This window comes from Engystomops pustulosus, chromosome 7, assembly GCF_040894005.1.
Source record: "Engystomops pustulosus chromosome 7, aEngPut4.maternal, whole genome shotgun sequence".
Taxonomy (NCBI): Eukaryota; Metazoa; Chordata; class Amphibia; order Anura; family Leptodactylidae; genus Engystomops; species Engystomops pustulosus.
In genome coordinates this window covers 129,138,775-129,163,193 of record NC_092417.1, presented here as the reverse complement: position 1 = coordinate 129,163,193, position 24,419 = coordinate 129,138,775, and the positions used below count along the sequence as shown (strand labels likewise).

At 44.4% G+C, this 24,419-nt stretch overlaps 1 protein-coding gene across 5 annotated transcripts in view; it reads left to right on the top strand.

Moving 5' to 3' along the window:
* Positions 1-24,419, top strand: part of LOC140070832 (capping protein, Arp2/3 and myosin-I linker protein 3-like) — an 813,581-nt gene that overhangs the window by 733,990 nt on the left and 55,172 nt on the right. For 3 of the 5 annotated variants that reach the window (XR_011848997.1, XR_011848998.1, XM_072117788.1), the window contains exons 23-24: positions 12,275-12,368; positions 21,878-21,949. Coding sequence is in view for 2 of the 5 variants with exons in the window: in XM_072117788.1 (XP_071973889.1) it covers positions 12,275-12,368; positions 21,878-21,949 (166 nt within the window). In the remaining 3 variants the exon portion in view is untranslated. The remainder of the gene's footprint in view (positions 1-12,274; positions 12,369-21,877; positions 21,950-24,419) is intronic. The other 2 variants (XR_011848999.1, XM_072117787.1) reach the window with 1 other exon arrangement.

The following is a 24,419-nucleotide window of genomic DNA, read 5'->3' as shown; positions in this document are numbered from 1 at the left end:
GGTGAAGTTGGCCTCTGTAACTGCATATGGAAGTGAAGAGTGAAGCGGTTCTAAGAGCGGCGGCTGTCATGTGCATGTCATACTAAAACACAGCATTGTTTGAAGACCAAACCATGCTCCCTATGCATATTTAAGAATGGCACAGCATGTCATACTAAAACACAGCATTGTTTGAAGACCAAACCACGCTCCCTATGCATATTTAAGAATGGCACAGCATTCTACAACACCCTACAGTCTCTCTGCAGCCAGGAAATACCTGTTTTTTAACGTGATTCGTCATGATTCGATTTGGGTCGAATAAATTTTTTTTTTTTTAAATCGGCGAATCAGGACAAACCAAATTTGCCCATCTCTAATCACGATCTCTCGTGCTAAGGAATTTTGGCAATATAGTTTGAGGGCGAGCCCCGGTGGTGGTGTTATAGTTGGTACTCGAAGGGCCCTCTTCACTAAAAACAAGTTGGTTAGGTCATTTCTATCAAAATGTATAGCCATTCTTCCAGGAATTTATGACAGTCCTGTCCTTCACTTTTTTTGGGGGAACCCTATAAAAACGGAGATTATACCTCCTCGACCTATCTTCCATTTCTATTAGCTTATCTGTAATATTGTTGATTGTTTTGGTATTATTATAGTTAGGTCCTCTAGTTTACTGATTCTCTCCTCTGCTTCTCCCCCCCTTCCCTGGACCTTACTCAATTCTAGTCTAAGGAGGTTAAGTTCTTCTTTCAGTGTTCCCACTGTTTTTACTAGACTGACCAGAACCTCATTATTTTTCCCTACAGCCTTCATGATATCAACTAGTGTTGTTTCCTTCTGTTGTAAGGTACTTTGGTTCCGATGTTCCTGTGTTGTATCCAAATCCCCTTCAGTCTGATCCTCTAGGTGTGAATATTCTTCCACCGTTCTCCCATTAACTTCCTTTTCATTATTACCTTCTCTGTTTTTCCTTGTCTAAATCAGCTTAATCTCCTACTCATCCAGTGTCTAAATCAGCTTAATCTCCTACTCACCACCAACCTAGTTTCCAATAGTACTAATGTGCCACACACTGCCAGAAACTTAAAGGGGTATTCTCGTCTGGGCATTCACATTCAGTTTCACTGATCTTCCATTTATAAACATTTCTTCAATTGGATGTTATTAAAAAAAATGTTCCTGTGTGAAGATAATTTCTCATAAATGTAGTCATTCTGTCCCTTAGAAACGAGATGGCTTCCTCGGTTACGACCACGTCACACTCTGGCAGCGGTGGCCAGACATGAGCTATTGAGTCTTGTCTGACCTCCTGGATTCAGCGATCATTACCACAGGACGGATGTGGGTCATGTAGTAACTCCCGGACTTTTCATATACAAAAACAATTTGTTTCTTTGTGAAATCCCTCCAGCAGACGTGGCCGTATCCGAGGAAGCCAGCTCGTTTCTAAGGGACAAAATGACTACATTTATGAGAAATTATCTTCACACAGAAACATTTTTTTAATAACATCTAATTGAAGAAATGTTTATGTATGGCAGATTTATCAAACTGAATGTGAATGCCCAGGCGAGAATACCCCTTTAACCAGGATTTTTCACATTTGATTCTACTTCCTTTAGTGCCTATACCCTTCTTAACTGGATAAGTTTTCTTTATGGCTTAGAGAAGGAGTTTGATTTGAAATGACACTAGCCACTAGAACAGTTAGCTGTGCGTTATTCACATTTAATTATACCACAAAATTTCTTGACTAAAGAGTGAAGCATAAACATGAGGTATAGAACCAGTCCTGCAATGTCCTAAATATCTCGAGAGAAAAAAAAGAGAAGTATTTATACACTGCCCACAATCAAGTTGTCCAGAAAGAGGAAAAAGCTGTAAGGAACATATATTATGAGTTCCAGAGATGGGACGACTCGTTGCTCCTTGCCCCGTTAATAACCACAGGCACCTTGTTATCAGTGTCCTATAGTTAAGAAAAAGAATGTGGTCCGATAAATATCATCTTAATCACAGAGTCTTTGGCTGCAGTACTTCCTTAGGCAATAGAGTCCATTCAATACATATATTAACACAGTTCAGCCCAATGACTGTTGGGGATGTTATGTATAAGCATACATGTTTTCCAGCTAATAATTGCACCCAACTCCAGCCTTTAAGTACTTATGACCTAGCTAACCACTAAACGTCGATCTCCCGCTCCCCGTCGGCACTCTGGCTCTCTGTCGGAAGTCCGGCAGCAGGCGGTCCCTCTGCGCCAAGATTGATGAGACAGGTACAAAGTCCAAAATTTTTAAGTCACTGTGAGAAAGGTAAAGAAAAAACTTATTTGAAAACAATACACTGGCCTGCTATCTGCTGTACTGTCTCCTGCAGCACCGCAGCCTAGTAACCGAAATCCCTCAGACTCACGATCAGTCGCTGTGCTCTGGTTAGGTGAGGGCTTCCTCATCCCATCCATCAGTCACCGACCCAATAGTGCCTTTAAAGGGAACCTACCACCCCGATTTCTACCTATAAAGGTAGAAGGGGTGGTAGGTGGATGGATGGGACGTGAGGATAGCCCTTTTTTGGGCTAATCCTCACGTCCTGGGTGTCTTTTAGAAAACTTTATTGCATGTATATGCAAATTTTTTTATGCGGCTACTGGGGCGTGGAGTAGCCGGACATGAGGCTACTAGTCGCGGCTACTCCATGCCCCAGTAGCCACGTTACTACCAGGTAATCTTCGGCGCGCAGCTACCAGGACCTCGTGCGCGTCCCCTGCGTTCTGCGCATGCGCAGAACGCAGGCCTTTGGCTGCGCGGCCGCGGCTCTGGGGCCGGAGCTACTGTGCATGCGCAGAAGGCCAAAGATGCCGAGGGAATCGGACGAGGGTGCGCAGCTACCAGGAGCTGCGCGCCGAAGATTACCTGGTAGGCGGAGTAACGTGGCTACTGGGGCGTGGAGTAGCCGCGACTAGTAGCCTCATGTCCGGCTACTCCACGCCCCAGTAGCCGCATAAAAAATTTGCATATATATGCAATAAAGTTTTCTAAAAGACACCCGGGACGTGAGGATTAGCCCAAAAAAGGGCTATCCTCACGTCCCATTCATCCACCTACCACCCCTTTTACTTTTATAGGTAGAATCAGGGTGGTAGGTGCCCTTTAACATCGCGTTCTCATCACAATCTCATCACAAGTCTTCTCCTCCACTACTCAATGTCCTGCGGCTCTACGACTGGCAGTCCCGCAGATTCTCTCCATTCAGGCAATCACACCTGCTCACATGCTCAACCCCAAGGGAAAAGGTCTTTGATTGTGTCGTGCAGGTACCAATTACTAAGTATCGGATGTCTAACACTATTAGAGTTTGAACCCAAGTATATAACTCAGATATCTGATAGTATTGTATTAGAGTTTGAAAACCCCTTTCGAAACATGGCCCCAATCATACCAACCAATCCACACAAAAGTCTCCAGCACCACACTGTATCTCGAACCATATGAGTCCCCCGGCTACTAATAACATACTACCGGCTCCCCTGACTACAGAAAAACAAAGACAAGATGATCTCAGCCACCCTTAGTCAGATTAGAATGGATATTAGAAGCCTCTCAAATCCCAACTCTCCCGCAGATACTTAAGTAAAATCAAACTCCAGTTTGCCATCCATAGCAGATCACTTGAACCCATCGAATGTCCCATTTTCCCCTTGCTTATTAGATTTCACCACTTACCCAGGGACCCAAGATCACCAGTTATCCCCTACAGAGATAAACATCACTCCGCACATAATGACTGAGATTGGACTCTGCAACTAGCGACCACACACACACATGACCTGGCAAACAATATAGCTTTTGGAATGCCCATGTGGACAACAATATGTTGGTTGTACCACACAGACACTACATGAACGCATCAATGGCTAAATACGTAATATTAAGAATGGATATCTCTTACAAGGTTTATCAAAGCACTTCCTTATCAGACATCAAAAAAATGAAAAGCTTATTAAGATTACGCCCATCGATAATATGAAATATTATGCAAGTCTATTGGATCTTCAGACTGAATACATTGAAACCATATGTCCTGAATGAAATCTCAGAAACCATCATACACTAATAAATAAAGTCCCTGATCTTTCCGATTCCGAATTTATAATACTATAAGAGGGAATACCCCTCCAGATGCCCACTCCAAGCAGCCAGTATCCACCATTCCGGTATATGTGTGTCATTTTACCAGAACACCCATATTACATCATATATTAGTATATCAATACAAAAACGGTATTAGAAGAGATAATAGCCCCACAACCTATTATTACTGGGGGTTTTCAAACTCTAATACGATCAGATATCTGGCTTATATACTGGGGTTCAAACACTAATAGGTTTAGACATCCGACACTTAGTGATTGGTACCTACACGACGCAATCAAAAACCTTTTCCCTTTTGTCCCTCGATGCTTCCCGTCTGCAGGCCTTTTGCGTTCCACATGCGGTTCACCAGATACTTCTGGCTGAGATACGACACTTCCGCCGAAAACCTGGTTAAATAGTGCAGCAACCGTCAGCAAGGCTTCGGACACAAGCTATTTCCTCTCATCCAACATAATGATGCCAGTCTATTGAGTTGTATAATTCTCATTCAAGCAGTTCACATAGCGATGTATTCATGTATTTATCTATTCATGTATAATTATTTTATGTAATTATTTATTTATTCATCAAATCCGTTATAGTAATTTATTTATCTATTGTCATCAAATTAGCAACTATCCATCTAAAAGAGAGATGTTAATACATCTATTAGCTCAACTCTTTTTGCCATTTATATAACAAATTGATTACCTGTATATATACATATATTGTTTTAGACATACCTTTTATAAGTTTTTTTATACAATCACAGGTAATGCACAACTCTTGACAATTTATTTATATATTTATGTACCCATTTATGTATTTATTTATGTAATATGTATTTAGAACTACTGTAAGATAATCTTGATATCCAATTGCACTATTTATGTGATTTATGTATAAAAACCAGATCCATTGTATTGGTTTGGCGTGAAAATAAAGCAATGCAAAATGCATACAGCGTACCGCCATGTAGTACAAAATAGATACAGTGTACCACCATGTAGTATAAAATGCATACAGCGTACCACCATGTATTATAAAATGCATACAGCGTACCACCATGTAGTATCAAATGCATACAGTGTACAGCCATGTAGTATAAAATGCATACAGCGTACAGCCACGTAGTACAAAATAGAAGCCCTGATAAATATCACAAATACTGCATATACATACAGCATATATATACAGCATATACCACACTGCACATACATACAGCAAATAAACCCCCCACACACATACATGCACATATATACACAAATAATATACACATATATATATATATATATGCACAAATAAAGTAACCTTACCTTTCTTTTATGGTCCTGGCCGGAGCAGGGGGGGGGTCCGGAGCATAGCAAGGGGGGGCGAGAGCTGGAGTGGGGCCGGGAGTGGAGTGGGGGACCAGGAGCGGGGGGGCTCGTCAGCGAAGGGGAGGGCCGGGAGTGGAGGGGGGGCCAGGAGGAGCATGAGCAGAGTGCGGGGCAGGGATGGCTGGCGCAGAGTGGGGGAAGCCAGGGAGTGTCAGGACCAGATCCATCATGTTTTGTATGAAAATAAAGCAAAGCAAAATCCATACAGCTTACCGCCATGTAGTATAAAATAGATAAAGCATACCGCCGTGTAGTATAAAATGCATAAAGCGTACCGCCATGTAGTATAAAATGCATACAGCATACCACCATGTAGTATAAAATGCATACAGCGTACCACCTTGTAGTATAAAATGCATACAGCGTACCACCATGTAGTATAAAATGCATACAGTGTACCGCCATGTAGTATAAAATAGAAGCCCTGATAAAAATCACAAACACTGCATATACATACAGCATATATATATATATACTGTGAGACACTGAAGGGGTTAACTGTGGATGGGCGGTATGTTTCCCCTAGGTTTTGCTATTATGCAAGGCCTTAGTGCTGAGGTTGGGTGTCCAGCACCTTGGACACAGGTGATGGGAGCAGCCCAATCAGTCTTTTTTTTAAACCGCTCAGCAGAGCTGGAAGTGTTGTCTTTCTCTGGAAGGAGGCTGGAGAGCACACAGCCCTGACCTCTGTGCCTGGAGCAGCCAAGTGATTTTGTATAGTGGTGAGTTAGTGAACACCTGTATAGTTAGCACCCTGACGGGTAGGATTTTTTGTTTATTTAATGCCTGTATGTAAAGGCTGTTTTATTTTGCTGCTACAATAAACGCAGGCGAGACCTGTTTTGGACTGTACTTTGGTGTCACTGTCTTGAACTGCATCACAGCACCCCGCTACCACGGTCTCTACTGGGCCAAATCTCCCACATATGGTGGAGGATGCGGGCAGTTCAAAAAGACACACACCTGAAAGGCTCGCTACATCCTGCAACATTGCATGGCCTGGGTGAAAGCAGCAGGCAAATTGCAGGATAAAGCCAAGATGGAGGACTTTATTAAATACCTGCAAGAGGAGGCCAGAGCTAATCGGCAGCAGCAGCAGGCCATGCTCCAGCAGCAGGAGGAGAGGTCCCGCCAGCAGCAGGAGGAGGCCAGAGCTAATCGGCAGCAGCAGCAGGAAGAGTCCCAGGCTAATCGACAGCTCCAGCAAGCCATGCTCCAGCAGCAGGAGGAGAGGTCCCGACAGCAGCAAGCCATGCTCCAGCAACAGCAGGCAGAGTCCCGAGCCATGCTACAGCAACAGCAGGAAGAGTCCCGAGCCATGTTCCAGCTGATGATGGAAAAGTTTTCTGGCGTAATGGCAGCACCGCAAGCGACGACTGCTGAGGGGTCCCATACTGGTTTGCAAGGGTACCCGGTTGTCCAGCATTCCGCACGGGCTGCAGTGCAGAAGGCTTTACAAAAGATGACGGCGACCGACGACGTGGAGGCGTATCTCAATGTGTTCGAGCGAGTAGCTGAGCGAGAGGAGTTACCAGCTGAGCAGTGGGCAGATGTCCTGGCGCCGTTCCTGACAGGCGAATCGCAGAAGGCCTACTACGACCTGAGTGAAACGGAGGCCCGTGAGTACCCCCAGCTAAAGGCGGAGATTCTGGCTCGTCTTGGGGTCACCGTTCAAGTTTGTTCCAGCCGGGTCCACCAGTGGGCATACTCTGAAAAACTACCCCCGCGCTCCCAAATGCATGACCTGATCCATCTTGTCCGGAAGTGGCTACAACCCGATGACTGCACCCCAGCACAGATGGTCGAGAGAGTGGTTCTTGACAAGTTCACCCGTTCTCTGCCCTCTCGGCTCCAGCGGTGGGTTGGACAGGCCGGTCCCACAAATGCTGAGGAACTCGTGTCCCTAGTAGAGAGATATCGGGCTACGGAGGATCTTCTACTTATCCCTCCCACACGAAGCACTGCCAGTGACAAGGCCATTAAACCATCTGGTAGGACTGCTACTGCAGAAAAAGGGAAACAGGTCAGGTTGGGTGGGGGTACACTGGGGGGCTTGGATACACAGAAACCCAGTGAGGCTCGTGACAGAAGTCATAGCCGTATCCAGTGCTGGCGATGCCATGAAATGGGCCATATTGCTGCCAACTGTCCCCTGTCAGTGGAGCCAATGGACTGCAACCAGACCCGGCGAATGTCACTGTTTGCCCGGCCGGTTCTGGCTGCCGAGTCAGTCATGGATGCAGAACCCCAAGTGTGTATGGTCACAATCGGTGGTCACACGGTGGAAGCCTTGCTAGACTCAGGGAGTCTGGTTACCCTGGTGCGGGGAACTTTGGTTGATCCTGGACTGTACAGTGGGCGTAAAGTGGGAGTGTTGTGTATACATGGGGACACTCGCGAATATCCCACTGCTGTCATCAACCTACATACACCTTGTGGTACTATTACCCATGAAGTGGGGGTGGTGGGGACCCTGTTTCATGAGGCTATTATCGGCAGAGACTTACCGGTGTTTTGGGACCTCTGGAGACGAAGACCCACCTCAGGTGCTGTTGCAGATAATGGACGTCAGGTATGTCCGGCCTTGGCCCCTGAACCCTTTGAGGCCAATGTACCCACACCAGCAGTAGGGGTGACCCCATGTGATGAATTCTCTCCCCTAGAGGTCCTAGCTGGTGAGGTCGAGGGCCACGTGGAGGTGGCCGAAATGCCGGACCTTGAGTTTTCCCGTGAGAATTTTGGGGCTGCACAGCTACAGGACCCTACCTTGTTTAAAGCACGGGAGAATGTTAAGGTGATAAATGGGGTACTCCAAATACCAGGGGCTGACAAAATATACCCCCGAATGGTGATTGTTGGGGAGCTGTTGTACAGGGTCGACCAGATACGGGGTGAGGAGGTTGAGCAACTTATAGTACCCCAATCTCACCGTAGGCTGGTGCTAGAGTTGGCACACAAACATGTGCTGGGAGGGCACTTAGGTGCTGAGAAGACCCGGGAGAGGATCCTGCAGAGATTTTTCTGGCCCGGGGTGTGGGAGGAGGTAAACCGGTATTGTAGCTCCTGCCCTGAGTGTCAACTTACTGCCCCGGTGTCCCACTTCAGGAGTCCTTTGGTCCCGCTACCAATCATAGAGGTGCCATTTGAACGGATTGCAATGGATCTGGTGGGCCCCATAGTCAAATCCTCAAGGGGGCACCAATACATCCTGGTTATCCTGGACTACGCTACGCGGTATCCCGAGGCGATTCCATTAAGGAACACCTCCTCCAAAAATATTGCTAGGGAGCTGTTCCAGGTATTCTCACGCACAGGCCTCCCCAAGGAAATCTTGACTGACCAGGGTACCCCATTCATGTCTAGGGTAATGAAGGAGATGTGTAAGTTACTGCAGGTTAAACAGCTCCGCACCTCTGTGTATCATCCTCAGACAGATGGCCTAGTCGAGAGGTTTAACAAAACCTTGAAGGGGATGCTAAAGAGGGTGGTCAGCAAGGATGGGAAGGACTGGGATTGTTTGTTGCCCTATTTGATGTTTGCCATACGTGAAGTTCCCCAGTCCTCCACGGGTTTCTCACCCTTTGAGCTGTTATATGGCCGTTCCCCACGTGGGCTTTTGGATATAGCCAAGGAGACCTGGGAACAGGAGAGGACCCCCCAAGAGGCCCAGTCTAGGGTCTACAATAGGTCAGCCAGACTCAGGACCTTTAACCCAGGCGACAGAGTGCTAGTTCTGGTGCCCACCGTTGAGAGCAAGTTCTTGGCAAAATGGCAAGGACCATATGAGGTCATGGAGAAAGTAGGGGAGGTAACCTACAAGGTATCTCAGCCGGGGAGGAGGAAACCCGAACAGATATACCACGTGAACCTCCTAAAGCCATGGAGGGAAAGGGAGTCCCTGATGGCCGTGGGAGTAGAAAAAGCGTCTGTCCCCAAGAAGGGGACACCGGAGGTAGGTGTACCCGATGCCAAGGTGCCTGAAGTACGGATCTCGGAGTCCCTCTCCAGGGCCCAGATTCAGGAAGCGAAGGAGTTTGTGCTCCGAAATGTGGATGTGTTCTCTAAGTTACCGGGACGTACTTCAGTCATCAAGCATGACATCATAACCGAACCCCACATCCGGGTACACCAAAAACCCTACCGGGTCCCTGAAGCGCGCCGGAAAGCCATATCCGAAGAAGTCAGGCAGATGTTAGACCTGGGGGTTATCGAGGAGTCTAAAAGTGACTGGTCGAGTCCTATTGTGTTGATTCCCAAACCTGATGGTTCCCTACGGTTCTGCAATGACTTTAGGAAGTTGAACGAGGTGTCCAAATTTGATTCTTATCCCATGCCCAGGGTTGACGAGTTGATAGAACGACTTGGACAGGCTAGATTCTTCTCCACCCTTGACCTGACGAAAGGGTATTGGCAGGTACCCCTTACTGACAGGGCCAAAGAGAAGACCGCTTTTGTTACTCCTGATGGGCTTTTTCAGTACGTGGTACTCCCCTTTGGGCTACATGGGGCTCCCGCCACATTCCAGAGGTTAATGGATCTTGTGCTAAAACCTCACCGGAGATATGCCTCGGCCTATCTGGATGACATCATAGTTTATAGTACCGATTGGGAGAGTCACCTGGCCAAGGTGCAAGCAGTGGTAGACTCCCTGAGGGCAGCAGGGTTGACAGCGAACCCCCAAAAATGTGCTCTGGGTCTGGAAGAGGCCCGTTACCTGGGGTACCGTATAGGGCGAGGTGTCATCAAACCCCAAGTAAATAAAGTGGAGGCGATCCAGCAGTGGCCACGACCTATGAGCAAGAAGCAAGTGAGGGCTTTCCTAGGCATAGTGGGCTATTATCGCCGATTTATCCCCAATTTTGCTACCATAGCGGCACCCCTGACTGACCTGACCAAGGGTAGCAGGGCGGTGATGGTAAAGTGGAGTGAAGAGGCTGAGGGGGCGTTTCAGCGACTTAAGACGGTTTTGTGCGAGGGACCGGTACTGATCACCCCTGACTTCACCAAGACCTTTATTGTGCAGACTGACGCTTCGGACGTGGGCTTAGGGGCTGTCCTGTCCCAAGTAGTGGAGGGTGAGGAACATCCTGTGACATTCCTGAGCCGCAAGCTCACACCTCCTGAGAAGAACTACAGTATAGTTGAGAGGGAGTGCTTGGCGATCAAATGGGCTCTGGAATCCCTGAGGTATTACTTGATAGGGCGACAGTTTACACTAGTGACCGATCACTCTCCCCTCACCTGGATGAGTCAGGCCAAAGAGAGGAACGCCAGGGTCACAAGGTGGTTCCTAATGTTGCAGAATTTCAAATTCACGGTAGAACATCGAGCAGGAAAGCTGCATGGGAATGCCGATGCCCTGTCTCGTACCCACTGTCTGATGGCCAAAAGTGTCCGCCCCCACAGGGTCAAACAGAGGGGGAGGGTATGTGAGACACTGAAGGGGTTAACTGTGGATGGGCGGTATGTTTCCCCTAGGTTTTGCTATTATGCAAGGCCTTAGTGCTGAGGTTGGGTGTCCAGCACCTTGGACACAGGTGATGGGAGCAGCCCAATCAGTCTTTTTTTTAAACCGCTCAGCAGAGCTGGAAGTGTTGTCTTTCTCTGGAAGGAGGCTGGAGAGCACACAGCCCTGACCTCTGTGCCTGGAGCAGCCAAGTGATTTTGTATAGTGGTGAGTTAGTGAACACCTGTATAGTTAGCACCCTGACGGGTAGGATTTTTTGTTTATTTAATGCCTGTATGTAAAGGCTGTTTTATTTTGCTGCTACAATAAACGCAGGCGAGACCTGTTTTGGACTGTACTTTGGTGTCACTGTCTTGAACTGCATCACAGCACCCCGCTACCACGGTCTCTACTGGGCCAAATCTCCCACAATACATATACAAACAGTATATACAGCAAATACCACACTGCACTTACATACAGCAAATATATATACACACACACATATATATACACACACTACATAAAGAATATACATAAAGACTCATACATGCACATATATATACACATAGAATATACACACACATATATATGCACAAATAAAGTAACCTTATCTTTCTTTTATGGTCCTGGCAGGTTCAACCTTGTCCTCTGGGGGTGGTGAAGGGGGGGGCGAGTGAAGAGAGGGGGAGCCGAGAGCAGAGGGGGAATGAGCGGAGCAAGGGAGACGAGAGTGGGGGGGGGGTGAGCGGAGCAAGGGAGACGGGTGCGGAGGAGGGATGAGCAGAGAGAGAGGGAGCCAGGAGTGGAGGGGGGATGAGCGGAGCTGGGAGCAGAGGGGGAAGACTGTAGAGAAGGGGTTTCGGAAACGGGAATGGAGGGGGGGATGAACGGAGGGGGGGAGACTGGAGCGGAGGGGTTTTGGAGAACGTTGACTAAGGCATTTTTAACATTATCACAGCATAGGCTACTGGACCCTGACACAAGCTAAAAATGAAATTCCTAGCAGGTTCCCTTTAAGTTCTATGTACCTGGGAATTTCTCCATGAAGAATTTACTGTGGCTGAGACATCTATTGAAGTTTGTAGCAACACCTGGATGCATCTATTCACAGGTTAGTTACGCGAGGAGGTTATGCATTGTGTATGCTCAAAGTAGGCGCAGGTATTACATCTGCAGTGTAACTATTTCCTTATGTGAGTGTGGGGCGCATCATTTCAGTAAAGACACCTCTTTTCTAATCAGGAGTCCACTAAATTCATTCATTATTTACCTTTTTTGTCCCCGTGTTATACCATATATCATTACATTATACCATTTCATACTTTTAGGAATCTCACTCTAACGTCAATGCCTTTACCAATGACTGACATTTCACAAGCATATCGACTAAATCCAAGAAAAACGGGGGATGCTTTGCAAAAGGTTTGTTTGGTTGGATTTCCTTTTTTATTGTTATAATGCGGACTAAGGCTGCATTCACACAAAGGTATGGGGAACGTATATACAGCCAACGTGCACACGTGCGGTACCATACCGCTCCGCAGCTTGTAGAAAGATAGGACATGTCGTATCTTTCTATGTAATACGGCACCGTGCGCTGTATATTCATATGGAGAAGGGCGGGGGTGAGCTGCGCTCAACCCCTTCTCCTCTCAGCAGCGCCGATGTATGCCCGCCATATTCATCATGTGAATGTAGCCTAAGGTAAATGTTTTTATGCTATTTTTATGTTTGAGAATCACAGTCATAGTCTATTTACCCTTATTGTAAATATGAAAATTATAAAGCCATCCTATAATGATAAAGGCCGATTTAGCATTCCCATCATGGCGATCATATTACTGAACAGTACCTTTGTGGTGTATCCTATCCATGACAATCCCAAACACACATTGCAACAGAAAACCTGCAAGGAAATTACTTTGCACTGTACTTTGCACAGTAAATAGGTGACATGTTACTTAAAGGGAACTTGTGTGCACAAATTGACCTAATAAACCACTAGCAGTATGTTGTCATGAAGCTGAACAACTTCCAGATCGTGTTTCTCTCATGACCCAGTGCGGAGCCATCATCCAGAAAATTAACTCTGAATTGAGATGTAAACGGCTTGTATAAAGTCAAAGGGGGACATTTATCATATGCTCTATAACACAGTGAAAAGCCACCGGCAGCACCAACTGGCCCACTCCTGGCCGGCCGCCCGCCCACCCCCCTCCACTGGCGTGAAGATGGCAGATTCGGGCAAATAATCGCAAGTTCTAGCAATAAGCAATCATTTGCGATTATTTCAGGGCCTCTACGCCACTGATTTATTAGTGTATAATGGTGGTATAATGGGCCAATCATTTTTTGGGATGTTTGCTAGCCACGGTTACAATGCTTAGCACACAGCCCAATAGCTTTCTATAGGCTCATGCACACGTCCATTGTTTACTTGAGAAAACTGCCTGGGTTGCAAATTATAAAGCAGGTTTCATTCCTGCCTATGTTTCGGGCCTGGGAATTCTTTTGTTATTGACATTGGTGTCGCTTGCACCAACGAATCACTTACTGGCTTCAAACAACAGTGTATGGGACCAATAAATAATCTGGGCTAAAATTCTCACTTTACCCATTTACCCAAAATACTCAAGGGGTTTGGTTTCCAAAATGTCTTATTCATAAGCAAATGCTGTTTTATGGATACACAGAAGGGCAGAGAAGTAAGAAGCGCTATTTAGTTTCTATAGATATATGCAGATACAGATTTCTATACAAATTCATACAGCCTTATTTTTGGATGCCATCCATTTATAATCTGAAGCGTGAAGCGTGTTTCTCGGTTAGCACAATGGGGCTCATTTACTAAGGGCCCCGTGGAACGCACTTTCATCAGACATCCCGACGATTTCCATTTCGCGCGCCAGGACAGGGATTTAACAGGGGTCTTTGGCGCACGGGCTCGGTTTTTGCCGCCATCGCATGGGCTTTCATGCAACAGAAATCGAGGGGCGGGTCGTCGGACAATCCGACGGATTCGGACATACCGCGGGATTTATCTTCAAAATTGTGTCACAAGCCAAGCACTTACATGCACTGGGAGGAAGATGGTGAACTCCGGCAGACCTAAGCAGGGAAGCAACAGATGCAGGAAATCGGGCGCACGATCTAAGTGAATCGCGGCACAGTGCATTCCGGACGGACAATGCACTTTTGGGAACTCCGAGGGACCAGGTAAGTAAATGTGCCCCACTATATAGGCATATCATATTGGACACCAAAATGGTGTTAATCTGGAAATTTGCAATTTTCACTTTGACCCATCCTATGTGCACAATTATCTCTCATTGTGGGGTTATAGTTTCTCATTGACTTTTGAAAAGCATGTGTGGGTCAAAATGCTCACTATACCACTTGGTAAATTCCCAAAGGGGTGTAGTTTCCTAAAGGGGGGCACTTTTGGGGTTTTATTCTGTTACTTTATTTTAGAGTCTCTGCAGTTGTCAGAAAATGCTGTGTAAGGAAACAAATTCACTCCAGAGCTCTAACATATTTCCAAACTAAATCACTGCTCATGAATTTCCACCATTGTGACATAGCAGGGCCTCTGCAAATTCAATATAGCACCTGAAATTTATTTAGTCATAATCTAAACTCCAAAAACCAATTCCCCACTGTTCTAGGCCCATGGTGTCCCTAGGAATTACCCTGCACATGGTAATAAACTAGTGTACGGTAGTTTATGACCATGTGCAAGGTATTTCCACAATTGGAGCAATTGTTTAACAACTTGCGTCGTGAATTTCATCTTTCAACTCCATGTAAAAGAGGCACAGCAAATGCCACAAAGCACTAGAAATATATATATTGCATATCCATGAGAGCTTTATCACTGCTGACCCCCACGTTTGAGCTGAACCCCTAACACTGTACTCACCTTTCTGACGCCCCTGCAGGTCCACTTCTAGCTTTGGGTGCTCCGGATCCGTCTTAAGGTTCCTCCGGCTCCTTGGGGGTCACAGCCAGCACACACAATGTCGTTACAGACGTCATTGTGTGCCGCCGGCATCCTGCAGTGACCCGGAGGAACCCAAGACAGAGTTGGTGCACCCGAAGCTAGAAGAGGACCTGCGGGGCGCCGAAAAGGTGAGTGCATAGTTAATTTTTTTATAGAATCAAGTATAGGGTTAGGGTTTTTCAGCACACTGTACCATAAAAATAATATATTGGGTCTCATTTACTACGGGTCAGTGGACTGCATTTTCGTACGGTTTCCCGACAATTTCCGATGTGGGCCGCATTTAACAGGGTTTTCGGCACACGCGATCGGATTTTGGTGCATCGGCGCCGGCTTTCACGCAACAGAAATGGGGGGGGGGGCGTCGGACGATTCGACGGATTCGGACAATGCGCAGGATTTAACATTGTAAATTGTGTCGCAAGACACGCACTTACAAGCATCGGGAAGAAGAAGGTGCACCGGGGATCGCGACAGGACCGGGTAAGTAAATGTGCTCCATTATCTTTATTCTATAGGTCACCACAATTACAGCGATCGCTCATTTTATTGCTTATTTATGGTTGACTTGTTTTGCAGAATAGAGAACTCGGATCTGTTTTAGGGTTTGTTTTTTTGAGGGACAAGCTGTACTTTTTATTGGTATCATGTCAATGATAATTTTTAAGCCTTTTTTTTAATGAGGTTGAATGTGAAAATATTGTCATTTTTTGCTGTTTTTAAAAAAAATATTTTAATTTTTTTTTTAAATTTCTCCCTCATATTGTGGGCCTCTCTCACTTACCTGTCCTCTGTGCGTGATGCCAGCAGATGGTGATATCATCACTCCGTGCCTGCCGGCATCACAGCCTCAGCAGGGGAACAATGATCCAGAGAGCTAATTTGTATATGTCCATATACAAATGTACAGCAGATATAAACACATACAGTAAATTTACACCATGTACTGTATACACAACATGTACACATCACAGATACAGCATATATATTACATATATGTTATATACATATTATGCTGTACAATGTGCAAGTACAAGTATATAATGGTGAACATCTTCCATTCTTTAGTGTGGTATGTTAGACACTGTGGAACTTAGGCTTAGGCTTAGGCTCTCTTGTACAGTCCCTGAACCTCCCAGAACAAACTCATGGGTGTGATAAATACGCTCTCTATTGCTAAAAATACAATAACTTCCACTTAAATTTCAAGGTTATTGTTATTTTTACAAAAAATTACCTCTTTATTGCTGCAGACCGAGAAAGAAATATGGCCGTCGCACTCTGCATTGGGACTACACAGAAGCACAGCAGCAATTGGCTGCTTTTGCTGTGGGCTTGTATCATAGAGGAGGCGGGCACAGTACATACGAGGAAGTAGGTTGTATAGATAATTACACTGTGTGCAGCACACAGGAGGGTGAAGACTGCAAGTGGCTGCGGATCGCAGACTGTCTACCACGCATGCGCTGAGGACCGTACACTTGTCATTTCTCTGGAGATGGGTGACTATAAACACCTAATGACCTTATAACTTTATATTACATGATCTCTAAAACTCCCTAGGATCGCTAAAAACATTGGATCTGTAAAGGGAGTGACTTTTGATTATCTAAGAGCAGGGCAATGTCTCCATGCAACCCCTTTAACCCCTTAAGGACGCAGGGTTTTTTCGCCACCTTCAAAAATCCCTAACTTTTTCATTTTTACGTGTACAGAGCTGTGTGAGGGCTTATTTTGTGCGTAACAAATTTTACTTTCACATAATGTTATTTATTGTAACATGCTGTGTACTGTGAAGCTGGAAAAAAATTCCAAATTTTTAAAAACTTACATGCGTTCTTGTGGGCTCAGTTTTTAGGACTTTGACTGTGCACTCAAAATAACACCTCTACTTTATTCTTTGGTTCGGTACGATCGCGGTGATACCAAATTTATATAGGTTTTATTGCGTTTTAATACATTTTCAAAAATTAAACGAATGTGAAAAAAATTACTTTTTCATACTTTGCTGTACGGAGCTGGGGGAGGTGTAATTTTTTTGCGAAATAAGCCAATGTTTTCATTGTTACCATTTTGAGGTCTGTGCGACATTTTGATAACTTTTTATTCCATTTTTTATGTGATGTAAAAAGGTGTAAAAGTTGGACATTTGGGCGCCATTTTCCTGTCTCGGAGGTCACCGACGGCCATAACCGTTTTTATATTTTGATAGATCAGGCATTTTGGGACACGGCGATACCTAATTTGTTTGTGATTTTTACTGTTTATTATGTTTTATATCAGTTCTAGGGAAAAGGGGGGTGATTTGAATTTTTAATAATTTCACTATTTCTTAGACCATTTAGGGTACATTATCCTTAGATTGTTCCTACCATATACTGCAATACTACTGTATTGCAATATATGGCATTTTTGCATGTTATTCGTTACAATAAGCCACTGGCAATCTGCGGAAACCATTTAGCCCCGGGACAAACGAAGAGGCTACCATGGCAACTGATCGCCGCCCCCGATGTCGTTCAGGGGAGCGACGATTGTAATAAATATGGTGGCGCCCATACGGCGTCGTCTTTTAAATGCCGGCGGCGACTTTGACGGCAGCATAGGAAGGGTTAATAGCCGCGATCGGTGCAAGCACTGACCACGGTTATTAGCGGTGGGGGTTTGCTGCAATATGCAACAACCCCCAGCCTTGTATGAAGAGGACTCAGCACGTGAGCCCTCTTCATACACTCCCTATACCATACACTCCCTAGAGCTACGGCGCAGAGCGTGAAAGGGTTAATAGGGAACTGTTCAGGAGCCAGAAGAGCCGCCTCTTTATAGCGAGCGAAGCGGGACTGCCCATCACTAGTGGGTTGGGGGCACTTACTTTCACAAGCAGGTCTTTGCAGTAGCTTAGTGCGGTGAACACGATGTTTAGTTGCTGCTGCTAGTGCTTTCTGCTCTATCTTGCAGCATGATAGCCTGCTGCCTATCCTTACTGGGGGTGATGTGACACTAGCAGGAGGCCCCTATGTTATGCATGGAAGCTGCTGACTCCAGTCCTCTTTGCTCACCTCCAGTTGCATAACTAGTAGTGGCTGGGCCCCATAGCAGATTTTTGCATGCCCCCCCCCCCCCCCCTTTAAAAGATATATGCAAATGTATACAGACATATGTACACACATATAAAGTTCTACACTCATACATTGACTTTTCTATACTCTCACCCTCACTCATGTGCATACATTTATGTACTCATATATACATTTATACACTAATACATTCAGTATATACAAACGCATACAGTATATACCCATCAAATTTGCACACATACTGTATAGTACATACACATACATATAGTATGTATATTTATACATACAGTATAAACACCATATACATAAATACTGTATTTACATACAGTACATATAGCAAACGCATACATTCACATGTATTCAGTACATACAGCATATACACACATACATACAGTACATGCATACACAATATACAAACACACATACATGAGCATGTATATTTATTGTGGGGAATTGCTCAGTTAGATGCCTGGTAGTAGTATTGCAGGAAGTAGGGACACATGCAGGTTTAAAGTCCAAATGAAGTGTTTTATTCAAACTTCAAAAACAACATAAATTCAGCCTTGGTTTTGGTACATATAAAGCAACACAAAAATAAACCCTGCCCGGCTAGGCACTGCCTAATAAAATATCAGATCCTAGCTATACGGGTACCAGGCTGCCTGGCACACGGTCTTGGCCAGCAGTACTACAGGAGGCACTCAGTTACCTTAGCTCTGTGAACTCAGTCTTAGCCTTCAACTCTCCAGGTAGTACCTCTCCTACTGCTTCTGGCCAGCAGATTATATCAGGCTTTAACGAGGCCTGGGAACCACACCTGTGGGCTATACAAAAGCCCAGGACCGAAGTCCGGGTGGAGTAGGAGTCCCACTACCAGCCTACCCCTACTCCATAATAAGCAGGCCCAGTACGGACATTACCAATGTGTCCATGTTAGCTAGGCCAACATGGACCAAACAGACTATTCCTGCTTACTATATGTCTACATTAACCCTTGGGTTACAGCAGACAAATCCAGGGCTTTTACCACCTGCATTTTATCTGCCTGTAAGTTATAACATACAACACCTCTTACTTTCTCACAATATATATATATATATATATATATATATATACACACACACATACATAAGCATATATGTATAAGCATATATATATATATATATATATATACATACACACACACATAAGCATATATATAGATACACACACTTACATACTCATATATAATATATGTATATATATGTACGCAGAAAAAAGAACTCTCAGTGGCACTGCAGACAAAAAAAGAAGGCAGCGGGTGCACGCACTGAAGGGCCAGCCACATCCCTCAGTAGTAGAAAACATAGAAAATAGGCGACACTCCAAAATAGTTTGGGAATAAAAACCACTTGATTTATTTCCACTATTTTGGTGTGCCGCCTATTTTCTATGTTTTCTATATATGTACACAGATACATGTAAATAATTGTACTTACTTTTTTGATGTCCAGGGTGGCGGCTGTGTGGGTCAGCAGGCGGGTGTTCGGGCGAGCCATCAGGTGGGTGGTTCGGTGTCCGGTGACAGTAAGTTCAGCGGGCGAGCCGGTAAGTTTGGTGAGCTTGCTTGGCAAGTGTGGTGGGCGGGCAGTCGGCAAGTGCGGTGAGTGGGCGGCAAGTGCAATGGGTGGGCGGGTGCGTGCACAGATAGTTCAGTGGTTGGCAGGCTTATAGGGCCATGCACTGTGTCGGCCGGCTTATGGGAGGCTGTTTGGGAGGCAGTAGGCGGCCCCTCAACCTCACAGGCCCCATAGCAGACGCTACGGATGCTACGGCGGTAGTTACACCGCTGCTCACCTCCCATGCACCATTTGTGCTTTTTTTCTCATTCATCTACTTTTCTACCTCCTACTTTTGGTAAGATGAAGCTCCCTTCTGTCAGTCCAATTCAGCCTTACACGACCAGGTGGTGAAGACAGCTTAAATTACGCGGCATAAGCCTACAGTGCTAATAATCAGGTGAATCAGTGGACTGTAGAGAGTTCCAAGCATTAACACATAATGCAATGAAGTAAGACCCGCAGTACCAAATAATACTGTAACAGCATCTTTACAAATCCAGGTATTATTGGACAACAACACTTTTCAGATGCATGTTTTAGTGTGTGCTATTCTCACTGACAACAGGAGAGGATTGCAGTGGTGTTGAGAGGCAGCGAGGTAACTTCTGCGGTAGCAGCCATATGGGACTGCTATGGGACCTGCTGTGTTAGGGGACCCCTGCATATGAACTGACACACTAAAGAATGGATGTGACCATTATATACGTATTATGCTGCACATTGCACAGCTTAATGGGGTACACTTACTAAGAACAGTACAAACAGGATTTTTGGCACCCATTCTTCATGAATCTGACATCCTCTGCACAGCTTCAACAGAGTGCACCACCTTTTTTTTGAGCACCTTTAACATGGGGCGTGCAACACATTCAGTCGGACTTTGCATGTTAAATCTGGCGCGCGGTCGAAGTGTGCACTGGAACCCCCCCTTCAGTGCAGAATCTGTAGAGCAGACCCTTTTTAAATACTTGTGCAAGCAGTTTGCACTAGAAAGAATGTGAAAAGTCAGACAGAAAATTGGCGCACGGAGCTTAGTAAATTTTTCCTAATATGTGTATATCAGTGCACATCTTTCACAGTATACAGCATGGATTGGCAGCTCAAATAAGAATATTGGTGTAGAGGGATTAGGGGACAGCAGTTTGACAGGACTAGGGATTTTTCATTAGTAGCAAAGCGTTCATACCTTATATCAAACCGCCCCCAATTCCAGCAATGTGACAGGTAATAACGAAAAAAAAACACTGACCAGCTTCAGCTGGGAGAGAAATGTAATGAAGATTAATAAGAAATACTTACATTATCTAAAAAGGAGAACCAGAGAGGCATTGCACAGTAGGAAAGAAATCCTCCAGCACTGTTTTTCTTCCAGTAAAGTTACTCACTTTTAACATGTATTTTATGACTATGATTAAGAGCTTTTAATAAGCATGAAATGTGTCAGTATACGTTCATACGTTTATAAAGCTCCTATGCAGATATACAAAAAATAAAAATGAGAAGAAAAAGGTGGAGCATTTCTTATCTTCCAAATATCTGTGGGGCTATGTGTCAAATACAACATGTCCAGCATTGTAATTCCTTCAAACCCATGTGTGTAAGCCAAAGTGGAGAGCCTCTAGTATGGAGTAGGTCTTGATCTGGCAGATGCTTAACTCTATCCATGTACTATGAGCCAAATATGAGCCCTAATGGATATAATTATTCCTAAATATTGGAATTATTTGACCTCCTTTAGTATTGACATGTGGACGGGACCTTGCCATGGTGAATTACCCAGTGGCATGTAAACTGATTTGGTCCATTCACCTAGAGACCTGAGAAAGAGACAAATTAATCAATGATAGAAATGGCTAATGTATCATATTACAGTGACAGTATCATATTACAGTATCATATCCACATACAACCTTACGGTCCAGGCACACTTGCGGGCACACATCAGGCGTGCTGGAGAGGAGGAGAAGCGAGGGCTGCTCACCCCTCCCTTTTCCATAGAGAATAGTGACGAATAGTGGCAGCTTTTTTGTAGGTGGAATTCTGGGAAAAGCTCCCCGTTTATCAATAATTTACTTTTAGTGGATTGAAACAGGGATCAAATTTAAATTTTTGTATACAAACCATGAGAAAAGGCCACTCGATATGTTCTCCATTCTTTATGAAAGCGGCGCACGCTGCTCGGTAGTGAAGCAAACTGCATGTACTGAGCCGTTAGAAACCTTTAAATATTTAATTAACTTTTTTTTTTAACAGATTCAGAAATATCTCCTACGAAACAATCAACTTCTCAGTTGCATTACTGAGAATACCACTCCATCTCAAAAGGTAAACAAAAATAAATATTTGCTTACTCACAGCCATACTGATTGCCATTCATTTCTATTGATTTCATACATGTTGTATTGATAAAGTATTTTATATCTTAGCTAAACTGGTATTATATATTATCATAACATACAGTCGACGCCCCTAGCTTCTGGCAGGAGCACCGTTCGGCAGCTGGTGCCAGAAGCGTGACGTAGTACTGCGTCACAATGCGGCAAGTCTTTGCCGCCCGTGACGTAGTACTACATCCAATGTCAGATAGGGGTTAATAAACAAGCCCTAACAATTTTCTTTTGAGTAAGAAATTAAAAAAAAGATATAGCCCTCAAAGTATGAGATGTAAACAAATTAGTGTTCTGCAAAAAATTGTTTTGTAGGGGGGATGTCCCAGCAAGCAGGACACAAAAACCCGCTGCTATGCTTGGCCATCTAAATTCAGAGACATCTGTGCCTTTTCACAAGCCACCCACCATCCTAGGTACCTGAGGAGCCTTGATAGGAGGGTCTCACAGGAGCCCTGCAGGTCATTTTTCCATCTTCGGCCTTGTGCTGTGTAGCGTGGAATGGAAGCCAGGGCCTCAATTTTAGATCATCCCCTCCCCAGTGACTGAAAGGAAAATCGGTTCCCTTGCCACCCCACAGCATCTGGGGAGCCTCTAGTTCCTGCAGGCAGTGATCACTGATAATTTTGAAGCCTGGGGGAACCGGGAAGATCTCCTTCTCCCTGAGGCCTACCACTCGAGGGAATCTTCTGCCTGGAGTAGAGGATAAGGGCAGTATGTGTCAAGCATGTAAGTTAGATATATGCAGTAACTCATACGTATTTTAACTGCACTGAAATAACTTGTCAAATTGTGAATACTCATGCAGGTAACAACAAAGAGATTAGTTAGGAAAAGAAAGACATTTATAGGGTCAACCTAGGCATTCACATATCAGGGTTATCTATCCAGATAAATGTCCATATATGTGTTGTATCTACTTGTCTACGCATTTCATTGTCAAGGATCTGCTGAGTATATATCGGATCAGATAACCTGTATCTAACTATATATCCATATTGATTGTTACTAGCCACATTAATTTATAGGGGGTAATTACTCATTAGACCAGCTCCTTGCGACAGTTCTACAGTTCCTTGTGAAAGTTTTCGGCCCCTTTGAACTTTTCTACCTTTTGCCACATTTCAGGCCTCAAACATAAAGATATAACTTTTAATTTTTTGGTGAAGAATCAACAACATGTTAGATACAATTGTGAAGTGGAACAGTTCACAAATTTATTGAATTATTTAGATTGCATAGATACCAGTGTATGAGAGACTTTAATATAATCCCAATTAGATATTTGAGTGATATCCAGGGGGTTTATAGGATATTAGAACTCCTAGAATTAAGTCACACTAGGACAGAAAAATGCAATACAATTGATATAAAATCAGGAAAATATCCTGTGTACACCTTGCGTTATCCTGTCCGTGGAACACGCTGAGGACAGGATCACCGCAATGTACGTTTCAACCTTCGGTTTCGCCAGGAGGTGTGTGTTGTAAGTAAAAGGAAAGTATATATACCTAATGAATTAGTAAACTCACTTCATGTAATGGCGCGCTTCCGCCGTGATGTCCGGACCGTGTCACATGATTGCGCATATAACTGGACAAAGGCCGGCCCCAGGTGTAACCTAGTAACACTGACAGGCAAAACCAAGAAACCCAGCCATAGACAGTGCATGCAAGGAGTGTGCCACAAGTGAGTGGTATCTCATTTTGATGTCCCAGCATTCAAGTTATTGCATATATACGAAACATATCATAATTAGAAAAAGCCTATAAATAAGTACATTTATAATTTATATAAAAATAAATAAGAAATGATAATAATAGAAAATGTATCAATTTGATTAACCACAAATAACAACTGGAAAAAAATGTCACTTACACAGTGATTAAGATACAGAATTGACTGTAATAAACAATGGACAAAATTCATGAAAATTATAAGGTCCATGAAATGACATAAAAGACCTGCATAAGAAGAGTGAAGAAATCAGGCCATACCTTTTTGAAGGTTATCTGAGTATATTTGATGGTGAGTTTTCGAGAATACTAGTTCTCTTCATCAGACATGATGTTATGCATGAAACTGAAAATTCACAGCACTTTATACACACTAAACAGTGATCATCAAAGGATATTAAAAAAAAACTTTAAAACAACAGATTGATAAATACACGGACATCGTATTAAGGACAGGATGGCAGGAAACACACTGCCTTATCTGCTTGCGGCCTCCACGTCAGAGATAGGAGATCAGGAATCTGGTATGTAATATATAAAAAAGGAATTACAGCCGGTCCCCTACTTAAGGACATCCAACTCATAGACGACCCATAGTTACAGACGGACCCCTCTGCCCACTGTGACCTCTGGTGAAGCTCTCTGGATGCTTTACTATGGTCCCCGACTGCA